The 15,734-nt window shown below is 42.2% G+C and overlaps 1 protein-coding gene across 3 annotated transcripts in view; it reads left to right on the plus strand.

Annotated features, from left to right (window-relative positions):
• Positions 1-15,734, plus strand: part of LOC110497517 (catenin alpha-2) — a 652,111-nt gene that overhangs the window by 508,487 nt on the left and 127,890 nt on the right. For all 3 annotated transcript variants that reach the window (XM_036954442.2, XM_090210736.1, XM_036954443.2), the window contains exon 9: positions 8,729-8,881. In XM_036954442.2, coding sequence (XP_036810337.1) covers positions 8,729-8,881 — 153 coding nt within the window. The remainder of the gene's footprint in view (positions 1-8,728; positions 8,882-15,734) is intronic.

The following is a 15,734-nucleotide window of genomic DNA, read 5'->3' on the forward strand; positions in this document are numbered from 1 at the left end:
CATTTTGTTCACACTTTCACAGTGTTAGTTTCATCCGCTGGTGTACAATAGTTGTGATGCAAAACACAGAGAAACTACATTTTGATTGCACTGTCCCTTTAATGTCAGCACCCATTACAGACTGCTGGAAAATCCATCTCCAGCCGTCATCTACTGTCCTGTACCTTGCTGGTCCACACACTGTATGTATTATCAGCCGTGCTGCACCTATCTAGTCTACATCAGCTGCGCACAAGCCATTAACTGATAGGGTGTTATTACACATTCTGCATACATGTTTGGGTGAATTGAACTATTCAGGCACAGTGTAGCTGCTATAGTAACTAGCCAGTGGGTGTAATTTACCATAAAACACCTTTCTAGAAAGACTGCAGAGGCAGACACAGTCTAACCAAGGCTTTCCAGTGTCCTCTTTTGGGTGGTTATCCTCAAGCCCACTCTTATTGGGCTGTTCTTCTTCTCTATTCGTACGACCTATTTGCCACTTGTCTGACAAGGAGCTAAAATGACTGTGTATGCTGATGATTGCGCACTCATCATTGCAAATCAGCAGCATACAGCACAGTGAGCTCGCTGAGACTCATAGCAAGGAGTTACAGTCAGTGTCAGAGTGGGTGATGAACAGTGAGCCGGTCTTAAGTACATCTAAAAAAAACAAAAGGAATGTATTTGGTTCAAAGCATCTTCGACCTACAGGAAACCTCAACTGGAGATGGGGGTGACATTTGAACAAGTTAAACTCCCGGGGGTAACGTTTTATGGTCCGTTATCGAATCAAATGTTATTGGTCACATACAGGTGTTTAGCAGATGTTATTGCGAGTGTAGCGAAATGCTTGCGCTTCACAAGGGAGACGGGGGAGCGGGGGAATACGACTCCAGACCACCCCGACGATTTTTTTGCCCTTTCACAATTGGATTCTCTATTTTCTTCCTTAGAATTTGCATATTTGTTTTTAGCTTTTTGCTGCACTTTATTTCTCTTGTCGCAAACGAACGGGGAACAGGGGTAGGGTTTGGGGGGGGGGGGGGACAATAAGGTGGGGATGGGGGGGTGGGTAAAGTAAATCATCACCGGTGTAAAAATCTGCAATCCTCGTGCCGATCTGTTACATAACGCTGATGAGTCAAACATTCTGCATCGTATCGAAGAGACACACTCTTTCTCACACACAGACACACTCTCTCTCTCTCTCACACACACACACACACACACACACACACACACACACACACACACACACACACACACACACACACACAGGGGATCTTTGCGATAGTTCTCACCATCAGACATCTGTTTTGTTGTGTCAGAGCAGGTGTCTAATTCACAAAAAAAACACAGTTTCTCTCCACCATTAAAAAAGCTCATTTGTAAAGCAAACGCTCATCTCCATCTTTGAAGATCACACGGCCCTCTGCTTATCGGCAAACAGCCAAACGGATATTAATCTCTCCCGGGTTTGTTGGTTAACTAAATATGCCGTCCAAATGATTTCACAGCATTCCTTTCAATGCTTTTATCCAGCTTTAGAATTAGGTGTGAATCGCAGTGGGTTCACCTGGGCTCTTAACTCGATGTGTGGATGGCAAGATAGAAGAGAGGTAGAGGATTAGACAGAGAGGGAGGGTGAAGAGAGGAGGGGGAGAGAACAGGTATTTCATAATCCGGCAAACTTTTTGGTCGACGCTCAAAGCAATTTGAGCTAAAGCACTCATTCGCTCTTTTTTGGTGTTTCCAATTTTCCACTCGCTGTTTTCCTAGTCCGAGCAGGAGAAATCAGAGGCGCACTCCACTCGTTTTTTCTTTCCAATTTACCAGCAAGATTACATGACTCTAGCTCAGATTCCATCTACTACACAATAGACATCACAGTATTCAAGGGAAGGCAGACTGAAGTCACTGCAATTGTGTTTCATCAGTGTCACCCATTTCATATGATGATATGACATCAGGACATAGGTCAAAGGTGGCTGATGGACAAATAACCTTTTGACGATACTGAAGCGAGTCCGAGATACAATAGTTGATGCTGAAAAATAAAATGGATCCGAGCCAGCACAGTACGGTTCAGTTCAGGTTGGCACGATAGAGTCAGTGTAGTCCAATGTCATTTATACCAACGTAACGTCCAACACCAACTCACCTCTATGGTGATACCATACACAATGTATGATACCACGCATGATATAGTACTTGAGTTATCCAAATGTACAGTACAATGATAAAGATATACAGAACACTGTCATTTTGGCCATCACACTAGTACAGTAGAAATAGTACCAGAGTACTAGAGTAGTAGTACAGTTGTAGTGCCTGCTCCAAATAACTTAGGAGGAAGAGAGGACGTCAAATACAGAAGGAGGGTTGGATTGAAATAAGAGTGCCGAGAGAGAGAGAGAGAGAGAGAGAGACATTCAGTCATTTTGGTTATTAAAATGTCATCTATTGTAACTTTGGTCATTTATACTTGAATAACTTTAGAAAATATATGAACATATGGTATTCATTTTTTTTTTACATCTGTATCCATGTTGTCTATGATTTTGTAGTGGATAAACGCTATGGTTCAAGAGAAAACAGCTTAATAATGAGATAAACGTCTAATCAACGACACCATTATTATCAATGAACTCTGCAACTTTTCCAACGATTGACTTTTTCACAACCGCCACCAGTTTGGTGCCGATGCATTAACAACAAAGACATATTTACCTAGTGAAATATCTTCAAGTGGAAACCCTTACATTAAAACACCAATGCTGTTCACTACGTTGATGGTTTCTGTTTAAGAATCATGTTTTACAGCTTTGTCATTCTATTTTTTGTATTTGACTTTATTATTTTATGTATTTTACATGTGATAAGGCCACACACAGGGCCAGAGGTAATTACAGACACCTGTGATAATCTGAAGTACCCAACAAGGCCACTAGTTATCTTGTGATTAGCCTACATGGATCAAGAGTGCAGATGGACGTGCGAGAGAGCAAGAGAGAGCGGGAGAGAGCGGGAGAGAGCGAGAGAGAGAGAGAGATGGCTGAAAGATTTAAGTGGGAGTCCTGTGGGGTTCAGGCATTGCAATGCTGATGGTGCAGAGAGGAGAGGAGAGGAGAGAAAGAGGAGGAAAATTACTCTACTGTATCATCCCTTCTTTCAGTCTCAGTCTAACACCTCAAATTCACTTTGAGGGATTTCTCAATACTATTTCATTTAACATTTACTATTGAACATGAATATTATAACATCAAGTGGCGGTTTCCTGGACACAGATTCAGTCTAATCCTGAACATTTTTTTTTATTGATATTCTCAATTTTCAGTCCAGGGTTAGTCTTATTCTGTGTCCGGGACACCGCCCCTATGGATACATGATATATATGTTGTAGTGTGTATATACAGATAAATTATGAGATATATTCAATCAGACTCAAGACTATAGCACACTGACAATGGGAAAAGTCCTAAAAAAAAATCTAAAACTCTCATTAAAGGCTATTAACGAGTAGGCTAGAGTTCATTAAAAGTCATAGATGAGATTATTAGCACAGGGGGAGATGGATCATTAACGAGGAGCGCGCTCCCGTCTCTCTCCAAATTTCATGCACAGGTACCCCGCAACCCAAATGAACATGGCACATTGATTACATTACAAAGGAAGTCTCTTTCCTAACACTCTTTTCGATTGTTATTTGTCACATGCGTCAAATACAACAGGTGTAGACCTTCCAGTGAAATGCTTACTTACAACCCCTTAACCAACAATGCAGTTTTAACAAAATACCTAAAAACAGTGAGAGATAAGAATAACAAATAATTCAAGAGCAGCAGTACATAACACTAGCAGGGCTATATACAGGGGCTACCGGTACAGAGTCATTGTGCGGGGGCACCGGTGTCAGATAATTGAGGTAACATGTAGGTAGAGTTATTAAAGTGACTATGCATAGATAATAACAGAGAGTAGCAGCAGCGTGGAAGACGGGGGGCAATGCAAATAGTCTGGGTAGCCATTTGATTAGATGTTCAGGATTATTATGGCTGGGGGGGGGGGGGGGGGGGGTAGAAGCTGTTTAGAAGTGTCTTGGACCTAGACTTGGCGCTCCGGTACTGCTTGCCGTGCGGTAGCAGAGAGAACAGTCTATGACTGGGGTGGCTGGAGTCTTTGACAATTTGTCACACACTCACTCGCTCACTCACACACTCACACACTCACACACTCACTCACTCACATACTCACAAGTATGCAGCTCTGGGTGTTAGACCGTATGCTGTAGGGTACAGTGTAGCAAAAAGTATTGCAACGTGAAAACAGATCTGATCTTCTCATGGGACACTAGAACTCGCCATAGGCCGAAGGCCACTGATGTTTGATTTTGTACATTTAAAAAAATCTGCCCCCAAAAAATCCTTCTCCTTCCATGACTTTTCCTAATTGTTAGTGTTTTACACTGCTCATTTGTCCAAAAAAAATTTGAAATCGCAAACAGAAAAATATTTTCGAGTCTTTTTTGTGTCTCTATCTCCTCACCGAATGAATGACAAATGGATGAACGGGCGATAATTGTGCACCTTACTTCACAATTGAATTTCAATTAGGCCTAACTGAATGATAAGGAAGGTGAAGCGGTTGATTTGATTTAGAAACACAATAGTGTCTTGATGAGTTTCTGGTATGCCTATTTATCAGCAGCAAATCATTTGACCGTGCACCTTGGGGGTTGATAAAAGAGAATTGTATGTTTTTCTTTGTAAAAAAGCTGTTATGAGACTGTTTTATTTACTGTAACTATATTACTAATCACATGTATTGTAGGGAAAACGAAAACGTACAGTAGGCCTTTAAAATAATGCCTTTAGAATAATGCAAAACATACAGTGCCTTGCAAAAGTATTCATACCCCCTTGGTGTTTTTCATATTTTGTTGCATTACAATCGGTCATTTAAATAGATTTTTATTTGGATTTAATGTTATGGACATACACAAAATAGTCCAAATTGGTGAAGTGAAATAAAAAAAATGACTTCTAAAAAATAAAAACAATTGAAAAATGGTGCATGCATACAGCTGAAGTCGGAAGTTTACATACACTTAGGTTGTAGTCATTAAAACTAGTTTTTCAACCACTCCACAAATGTCTCCACAGAGCTGGGCTTTACAGAACAGTTGCCAGAAGAAAAGCCATTGCTTAAAGAAAATAAGAAAAAAACACGTTTGGTGTTCGCCAAAATGCATGTGGGAGACCCCCCAAACACATGGAAGAAGGTACTCTGGTCAGATGACACTAAAATGGAGCTTTTGAGGAAAATGCTATGTCTGACGCAAACCTAACACCTCACATCACCCCATGAACACCATCCCCACAGTGAAGCATGGTGTTGGCAGCTTCATTCTGTGGGAATGTTTTTCCTTTGCAGAGACTGGGAAACTGGTCAGAATTGATGGAATGATGGATGGCGCTAAATACAGTGAAATTCTTGAGGGAAACCTGTTTCAGTCTTCCAGAGATTTTAGATTGGGACGGATGTTCACGTTCCAGCAGGACAATGACCCTAAGTAGACTGCTAAAGCAACACTCGAGTGGTTTAAGGGGAAACTTTTAAATGTCTTGGAATGGCCTAGTCAAAGCCCAGACCTCAATTCAATTGAGAATCTGTGGTATGACTTAAAGATTGCTTTACACCAGCGGAACCCATCCAACTTGAAGGAGCTGGAGCAGTTTTGACTTGAAGAACGGGCAAAAATCCCAGTGGCTAGATGTGCCAAGCTTATAGAGACATACCCCGAGAGACTTGCAGCTGTAATTGCTGCAAAAGTATTGACAATGGGGGTTAAATAGTTATGCATGCTCAAGTTTTCAATTTTTTGGTCTTATTTCTGGTTTGTTTCACAATAAAAAATATTTTGCATCTTCAAAGTGGTAGGCATGTTGTGTCAATCAAATGATACAAACCTATAAAAAAAAATGCAATTCCAGGTTGTAAGGCAATAAAATAGGAAAAATTCCAAGGGGGTGAATACTTTCGCAAGCCACTGTTTCCTTGATTCGCTCCAGCGAAGCAAACAATACCACCCCACTGAATGAATGACAAATGGATGGAATGGGCGATAATTGTGCAAGTTATTTCACAATCACATTTTAATTAGGCCTAACTGAATGATAAGGCGGGTAAAGAGGTTGATTTAATTTAGAATAACAATAGTGTAATGATGAGTTTGTGTAATCCATATTAATCGGCATTGGCACTCATGTTAATCATTTGACTGTGCGACTTGCGTTGTTGATACCATTCTCTTTAATGTTTTACTTTGTAAAAGTAAGCTCTATAACATTTCAAATGCATTGTAAGGGAAATGAAAACATGCAATGTGTTGCAGTAGGCCTTTAGAATAATGCAAAACGTGTACTTGACTCTTTCCAACCTTTTTAAGCGGAAAACAAACCAGTCAGCCTGCACAGCCGACCCATCGAAACTACACGTAAACTATACCAAAACGAATTTCACAGATAATAAGAGTCAGCCTATAGACAAGATTACAATGACAATAACCTAATGAGTGACAATATTAGACCTATCAGTTGTCAAATTGTACATGAAGAGATGGGCGCATCTTGAAGTTTATAGATGCAGGGAAATCCTCCTTCATTGTCACTTGCAGGTAAAACATGTTGATGTTCTATATAGTATCAGAAAGAGCATATTCTGCAGTTTCTATTACACTTACCTGTCAAATAGCTCTGATAATTCACTTTTTCCAAGAATATCCGTGCCGTCACTGCTTTCATGGCCACTCGCACGGCAGCATTGCTCTGGCAACTAAAGCAAACACGAGTAACATGATAGACTTTAAATTATAACGTTCTATATATTTTTATGCAATCCATATTTTACAATTGTTCGTGCAATGGTGCTTTTGTTTAAGAACACAGCAAATTCCTTTCACCTGTTCACCTGGCTGGTTATACTTTTATCTTTTTCCTTTCTACTTGGTCAAGAGAAGCTGAATCTGGACTTGATTCATTTCTGTAACTCGATTACTAATGGAATCTACAAGTAAAGTTGATCAAATGGATTGCACTGTACTGTATTTATTGTAAGGGAAAGGAAAATAGGCAATAGGCCTATGTTTTCTCTCGGACTTCGTAGAATTACACAAGACACATCCTTGTCTCTATCGAAACAAATAACTGTTGTTGTAAAAAAACAAAACATGTATTGATATATTTCAAACAAATAATTCCTCCTGCAATTAATCCTTTATAATTGTTTATGCACTATTTATCAAGTGTTGGTGCTTAGGTTTGCTGCACCTTGCAAGTTGATGTGCATCTGATGCATATGCTAAAGAGGACGCCCGACAACGTTCTCTAGCGGGTACTTATAGACTGAAAGGCCAAGCGGTTGAACCCAGCACAAGATTTTGGCTATAGCTGAGTTGCTTATGTAGGCCTGTCATGTCCTACAGCTCTTGGCCGGCTTCTAGTATGTCTCCCAAATGGATCCCTGTTCCCTATGTCGTGCACTACTTTTGAACAGGGTCCATAGGGCTCCGGCCAAAAGTAGTGTACCAAAATATCAATTTTGGAGGCAGACTCCTAGTCTCCCCTCAAAGAACCAGCGTGATGGATTAAACCTCCACAAACCATAATTCATTATTACTGTCCCTCCACTGTGGCTTGGCAGTTAAGATTTTAATTGGTCGGTGGAGGGGCAAGTGTGCGTGTTTCACTGACTGATGTGTGTGTGCGTGCGTGCGTGTGAACGAGCTTGACTGACTGATGATTATTGCTGGTTAGGAGCAAAACGCCCTTGTCTATCATCGGCACCCCCATATCTCCCTCGCTGCCCCTCTAAATCTTTAGTTCTTTAACACCGGGAACATGGGGCAATAATGTTTTCTTTATAGCCTAATTATGAATGATTGCATCAGAAACTAAAGTGAAGTCCCCACAGTAGTTGCTCAATCATTCAAATGGCTTCAGTCTGATAGTCGTGAAATTAAACTTCACAAGACTTGTCAATTGACTCCTTTGAACCGCTACTCCAAAGACATTTGACTGGATGGGAGTGTTTGTGTGTGTGTGTGTGTGTGTGTGTGTGTGTGTGTGTGTGTGTGTGTGTGTGTGTGTGTGTGTGTGTGTGTGTGTGTGTGTGTGTGTGTGTGTGTGTGTGTGCGTGTGTGTGTTTGCATGCTTGCTTGCCTCTGTTAGTCTCCAAGGGTCCATATGCTCAACTCCTTCTCTTAGTAAGATAAAGCACCTGTCTACTGTCATTGTACTGACTCTATTCCCACTAGTCTGTTACACTGTCCGATATGAAGAGACTGTGAATACAATCAGTGTCCATTTAGCAGGGAAAAAGGCTGTGTTCCTTGACAGTTTTGCAAAATGATTCCATAAACAAATATAGAAGTCGCGAAGTACTGGCCTTGTGAAAGGTCTCATGGGGAAAATGACACCTCGCGGGCAGCCATTTTACTATTTTATGACCTCCTGCTGCTGCTGATCCTCTATTTCCATTTCCTCATCTCCCCGCTCTCCCTGTCTCTCTCTCTCTGTCTCTCTCCCCTCCCTCTTCCCCCTCTCCCCCTCGCTCTCTCTCTCGCTCTCTCTCTCTGCCCCCCGCTCTCAATTCAATAATATGTTTTACTTCATTGGCATGGAAAGTTAAAACACTTAGTAAACACAAAGTCAAACACAATTTGTCTCTGTCCCTCTCTCTCCAGTTGAGGAAGGCGGTGATGGACCACATCTCCGACTCGTTCCTGGAGACCAACGTGCCACTGCTGGTGCTCATCGAGGCGGCCAAGAGTGGCAACGAGAAAGAGGTCAAGGAGTATGCGCAGGTGTTCCGGGAGCACGCCAACAAGCTGGTCGAGGCAAGTCACAATTTCCCCCTCCCCCCTGGTCCCCCCAGTCTCATTTCCCCTTGTACTGCAGAGTCGTGATGTGCTTATCTGAGACACCATGTGGCGGTGTAGGAGGTCAATAATGCATTCCCAGGCAGTACAAGAGAGGGCAGGAAAATGTCAAGGAAGCTTCCACCTAGCGACTGTAGATCAAAATGAAAAGTTTGTTAGTCAGTCATTTTTGTTTGTCAGCGTTCAAAATGTCACACTCAGAAGATAATTATTTTTGCATGACTATGCATACATTACCAGTAGAAAGCCTATCTATCATGTCATTCAATAAGAGAGCTATAAGCAGACATATGGGGTGCAGTCTTCATATACCTTTTTAAAGGGGTTTTCAAGTTTCATCAACAGATTAAGGATAAATCTGTAGGATAGCAGAGAAACTGGGTGGCGGAATGAGGGTTCGAACCACTGACTCCAGGAACATATGTGGTCCGGGGTCAGCAGCACTAGCACTAGACCAGCCCCAGGCACAGCTTGATGCAGCCTTGAACTAGTAAGGAACAGACACCTTTGTTTGATGTATCATGGTCAAACAACACACATAAGTGCTATTACTCACGATTTTCACATAGACACATACATTTCATACACTCTCTATTATGTCTAGATCAAAGAGTATCTGGCTGCCAGACAGCTCATGTGTGCTTCCCAAATGGCAACCTATTCCCTATGTAGTGCACTATATATATATTTAACCCTATGGGACCTGGTCAAAAGCTGTGGACTATTTAGGGAATAGGGTGCCATTTGGGACGGAACCACTTTCGGACAGCCAGGCAAAGTGCACTCGGTTCTGGTCTGTCTCAAAATAGCCAGTCATCAAAGCTAGGCCAGGATACCCAGTCTTGGGCCATCTGATTGGAGGGCGAAGATCGATTCTGAGTCACGGTTGCCTGGCAAGGTTAAAGTAATTCCGCTGCCTAAAAATAATAAAGCACCCTTTGATGGCTCTAACAGCTGCCCAATCAATTTGCTGCGTGTTCTTAGTAAACTGAAGGAGATAATCGGGTTTGACCAAATACAATGCTATTTTTCAGAGAACAAGTTAACTACTGACTTCCAGCATGCATTTAGATAAGGGCACTCAACTTGTACTGCATTGACTCAGATGACAGATGATTGGTTAAAAGATATGGGTAATAAGATGGTAGTTGGAGCTGTGTAGTTAGATTTAAGTGCAGCCTTAGCCAATAGAACCCAGAGAGTGTTATTCAATGGAAGCTTCTCTAACATCAGATATGAACAGTGCGGTGTCCCTCAGGGCAGTTGCCTTGGGCTGTTACTCCTTTCTATTTTTACAAATGATTTGCCACTGGTTTTACACAAAGCTAGTATGACCATGTATGCGGATGATTCCACACTCTACATGTCAGCACCCAAAGCCAGTGAGCTCACTGAAATTCTAAATAAGCAGTTACAGTCAGTATCAGAATGGGTGTTCATAATAAACTGGTCTTAAATACAACTAAAAGTAAAAGCATTGTATTTGGTTCCAAAACATTCTCAAAGACTTAAAGCTCAACTGGAGTTGAAGAAGCTAAACTCCTAGGTATAACATTGTATGGTCAATTATCATGTTCAAGTCATATTGAAAATGTTGGTGTGAAGCTGGGGAGGGGTCCTGTGTAGCTCAGTTGGTAGAGCATGGTGCTTGCAACGCCAGGGTTTTGGGTTCTCACGGGGGACCAGTATGAAAAATGAAAATGTATGCACTCACTCATACTGTAAATCATTCTGGATAAGAGCATCTGCTGAATGACTAAAATGTTTTTTAAAAAGTGGGTAGATCTGTTATAAAAAGATGTTCTGTGTTTTTGACACAAAAAAATAAACTGTACTAGTTGTTCAGGCCCTGGTCCCATCTTGATTACTGTCCAGTATTGTGGTCACAGTCCCCAAATCCAGAGCGAATTCAAGACAACGCACAGAGCCATGATCACATATCAAGTTACTCAAGCAAACAGCAAAAAAAACAACTAATAAAACACCTCACAACTCAATGCCTCTCCCCAATCTGACCTAGTTGTAATGTTTATATTAATGTTTGAAAATGTATGTAAATAGTTTTTTTAAATGTCTTTTTTGTCTTTTTTGTTGTGTGTCGGACCCCAGAAAGACTAGCTGTCGGTCACCATTGGCATCGGCTAAAGATCCCAATAAAAAAAATGAATCATTCACCCCCCCCTGAGGTTGAGTTCCCTCTTTCTCTGTCTTAGTCTCTCTCGCTCTCTCTCTCTGAGGGTTCGAGCACTTCACAACTCCTTCTCTTCCCGAGAAATGTTCAGTTCAATTTGGGCTTGAGTTTACATGATGTTCCCTCTATGCTCGTTGTAATGTAATAGAGGAATACAGAAATTATTGAAAATGAATGCAAGTGGAGCTCTTTGATAGTCGGGCAGGCAACATTCAAGGTCATCCCATTATACAGTGAATATTATTATATCATTTTTACGAACAGAAACTTTTCCCGTTAGTTGATCCTGCTTCAAGTGTTTTTATCAACTCAGGGCAGTTGGGGAGAGAAACTGAAAACTGTATCCTAAATGGCACCCTCTGTGAAGGGAATAGGGTGCCGTTTGGGACTCAGCTTAGCCTTATTAACATGATAATGTGGTTGTATAACCTGTTTGTTTTCATCTGAGCTTGGTCCCCTTCCTTAAAGACTTGCGCACGCACGCACACACACACACACGCACGCACGCACGCACGCACACACACACACACACATTGGCCTTCTACTAGTACGTGACATATCAATGGCTCCTTCCCAGACAATGAGGTGGAAGGAGGAGTGAAGGTTATTAAATGATTTGCGGTTGCTGTAGTGGAGCCGAAATGAAGGGCTATTAGAAGGGCATTTAGCTTCGAAACACCAGTCAGCCTGGTGGATAAAGCGTTGGACTTGTAACCGAAAGGTTGCCAGCTCAAATCCCTGAGCTGCCAAAGTAGAAAATCTTGTCGTTCTGCCCCTGAACAAGGCAGTTAACCCACTGCTCCTAGGCCATCATTGAAAATATGAATTTCTTCTTTACTGACTTTTTCTAGTTAAATAAAGAGTCAAAAAAATGCGCACTCACACATACAGGGATGTTAAAGATACGTACCACCTACAGTATGTGTCATGGGGTTCATGGATTTTTTTTAATGAAGCGTCATTTATGGAGTCCTGGGATGTAGTCTTTGCCAGCATTTGACCCAATGTACACACACGCACACACACACACACACACACATTATGTCCATACAGATGGATGGCTTAACGTGTTAGTTCACCGTAGGTTCTTTCAAGTGTATTTAGTCGCATTTGATAGCACTGTGTCTGAAAGTACTGCACATCATGTACAAATAAATGGATCGCAATCGCACACACCATATTAGTTTAATGACAGTGTTTATATACACATTTCCCTTCTGTTGGATGGCACAGTATGTTCTAAGTGTGCATTATACACATGGATGAATGGGCAGTGGCATGTGGTGTTATTAGTTTAAATGAAGGTATGTTCATATACGCACTTAAGCTGTGTACACTACACGACTTTCAAAATCCTAATATTGCTGATCCTCTCACGTTAAACAAACATCTTTCCTGTAGTTTTTTTTGTGTGTTGCCAACATAGTGGTGCGCACACTGAACGATGTGGCACAGACTGGGGGGTGGGGGGGGGGGATCACACACACCAAGATTCTTCACTTGGTCGTGAGGATTGTCGATACCACGCTGTCTTGGCGAAAGCAATGATGTGATGATGCAATTAGATTTAACATAGCTACAATGAGATGTGGCTCAAAGCAGCCTCAGTCAGTCAGACATTCACACTTGCCATACAGAGTTGAACTGTCTAGCCGCCATTTTGAATTGAGTGACATTTCCTGTGAACTTCAGAGCTGTAACAATTTGACACTTTGGCTTTTGTTAATGTACAAACGCATACTAGTAGTAGTAGTCATCGCTTCTGCTTGAGAGTCGACACATTCTGGGTGATGCTGAACAACGTCATCATCTCACTCTTTCTCTGGCGAGCTCTCATTGGCTATTGCTGATCACCGTTCACGAAACCTGTCGTTGCACATTAACGCCACAAGAGCATTGCAGATCGTGTGCCGATAAAATCCAACGTTTGGAAACATCGGGACGTCTGGGACTGCTCTGTCACGAGCTCGGTAGCCCTCAGATTGTGTCTCTGACCTGCTCACATTAAACGAGTGTCAGTCAAGGCCACGTGCCCCCGAGTATGCGACGACATGGGGTTTCTTTTGTCGCCGATCTCAAAAACTTGTCTGGGACAGCTAAATCGGGGGCCAAAATCATGTAGTGCACACCTGGCTTTAGATGCGTTTGATAGCACCGTATGGTGATGGAAGTAGGTTATGTTCAAATAGATGGCTGTGTTTTGCCGTGATTTAATTAGATCTAATGTATTCATCGCTGTGTCTCTGTGATCTCGTCAGAAGCTGCTATCCATAGTTGATGTGCATACCTGGCAGAAATTTCCCACGCATCCATTTTCCCTAATAAAGTTGTGTGTTATCAAAAGTCATTGTCATTTGCCGTCGTCGTCATTTGCCGTCGTCGTCGTCGTCATCATCTTCGTCATCACTACATGACGCCAATGCTGTTAGATCCTACTGAAGAAAGGAGAGGCATGCGTGTAAGCTATTTGCCGGGTTGCTCCCTCCCTCTTTAACTCACCGAGGTCAACGTTGATCAGTGTTCAGTATCAAACGGGTTGTTGCCATGCTGGATCTGCCCTTCGTCAAGCCTACTGTGTCTCTATTTGATCTTGTCTGTCTCGGGCCCCAAGTTTCCCCTTTCCCCCCTAACCCCGGGCCCTCTGATCACCTTGCACAGTCCCAAGTTCAACCTCTCCCCCATGCCCCCCTTAATCGCATCACCCTCATTAGCACCTGCCCGACCAAGGCAGAGGAAGCCACTAATTACCAACAACATCATTTGATTGGCTGAGACAGGAGACGACCGGAGAACAAAGGGAAAGAGAAGACATAGTGAATATGATGCAATAGACCTCGGCGCTGTAGAAAGGAAAATATTTATGATGAACTTTTGTATGAACTTAATTAGCCCAAATTGGATTGGGGCTTTTGGAGTTAGGAACACACTCGCTCTGTCTGGTTCACCATCAACATCCACCCCCCCCCCCCCCCCCCCCCCCCCCCCCCCATCAGCCTCTTTATTTCAACTTTCTGGTGTTAATATTATGAAATGGGACAGCTTTTTGGCAGGTGGGAAATGTTACTCCGTGAGTTGGCCAAGGAATAGGACCTAACTGGCTGTGGCTGGGGTTTGGGATATACGGCGTATGACAAGCTTTAGCTACACTTCTCATCATTGTGATCATTGTGATCATTATTCATAGGGAGAGACGGAGAGAGAGAGGGATAGTGAGATTGAAAGTGACAGAGAAAGATTGACACATATAGAGAAAGAAAAAAAAGAGAGAAACTATTAGAGACATCCAGTGTTAGGGTTCTGTTGGCCAGCTACAGTGGTGTAAAGTACTTAAGTAAAAATACTTTAAAGTACTACTTTTAGTAGTTTTTTGGGGGTGTCTGTACTTTACGTTACTCTTTATATTTTTTGGCAAATTTTACATTTACTTCACTACATTCCGAAAGAAAACAATGTACTTTTAACTCCATACATTTTCCATGACACCAAAAAGTACTCGTTACATTTTGACTGGAAAATGGTCCAATTCACACACTTATCAAGAGAACACCCCTGGTCATCCCTACTGCCTCTGACCTGGCGGACTCACTAAACACAAATGCTTTGTTTGTAAATTATGTCTGAGTGTTGTAGTGTGCCCCTGGCTATCCGTCAATAGAAAAAAGCAAGAAAATTGTGCCGTCTGGTTTGCTTAATATAAGGAATTTGAAATGATGTGTACTTTTACTTTTACTTTTGATACTAAAGTACATTTTAGCAATTCCAGTTACTTTTGACTTTCACTTTTACTTGAGTCATTTTCTATTAAGGTATCTTTACTTTTACACAAGTATGACAATTTAGTTGTTTTCCTACCCCTGGCCAGCTACACTCCCCGTGTTAGGGTCCTGTTGGCCAGCTGCCCTGCCTATGTTAGGGCCGGCTAATTATGTGGCTACAGAGCTCTCATCAAATCCCAACACTCCCGTAATGAGTCGTACCTCTCCCTGACCCGCCATCCCAGAAAGACTTCCAACGAGGAGAGCCTTGGCCGTCTTCAAAGACCAAAGCCGCCGCTATTCCCTCCCTCCCCTTCTCCTTCTCTCCTTCTCCTCCACTATAGTTGATACCCTCTTAATTATCTCTCCCTCATTAAACAATAAAGGCTCTCAGTCTCCATTATATTAGCGCTGACCAAAACCCTGACACGCTCTCATTAACTGAAACACAGGATGAACATTATTTAGTCCCGGCTATCAAATTGCCTCCCGTCTTCTGTTCTGGGGGAAACATTTATTTTATTATTATTGTGAGGCGGTAGTATATTAGCTTGGTCGTTACCCCCATTGGACATCACAAGGACGTTGCAGTCCATCACTATTCCAATGTTAAAGCAAGGTCCCGTCCTTGACCTTGGCTCGATGTTGGCAGGAGGCCACTCTGGAGAGAGACTCATTATGGTCCCATCCTTAGGGCCTTTTTCCTTTGTGTTTCTGTGCAGGACCTTCTGGAGATGGCTACCTCTGCCCTCTTCTCTCTCAACTCTATACTAACCAATCAGTGCCTGCCTCTGTACTCATTTTGTCTGTCTGAAAGAATTCTAGTATGTGTTGCTATTTTTCTTTCACCTATTTTTTCACAATG

Source organism: Oncorhynchus mykiss, chromosome 19 (assembly GCF_057628025.1).
Source record: "Oncorhynchus mykiss isolate SJ-2025 chromosome 19, ASM5762802v1, whole genome shotgun sequence".
Lineage (NCBI taxonomy): Eukaryota > Metazoa > Chordata > Actinopteri > Salmoniformes > Salmonidae > Oncorhynchus > Oncorhynchus mykiss.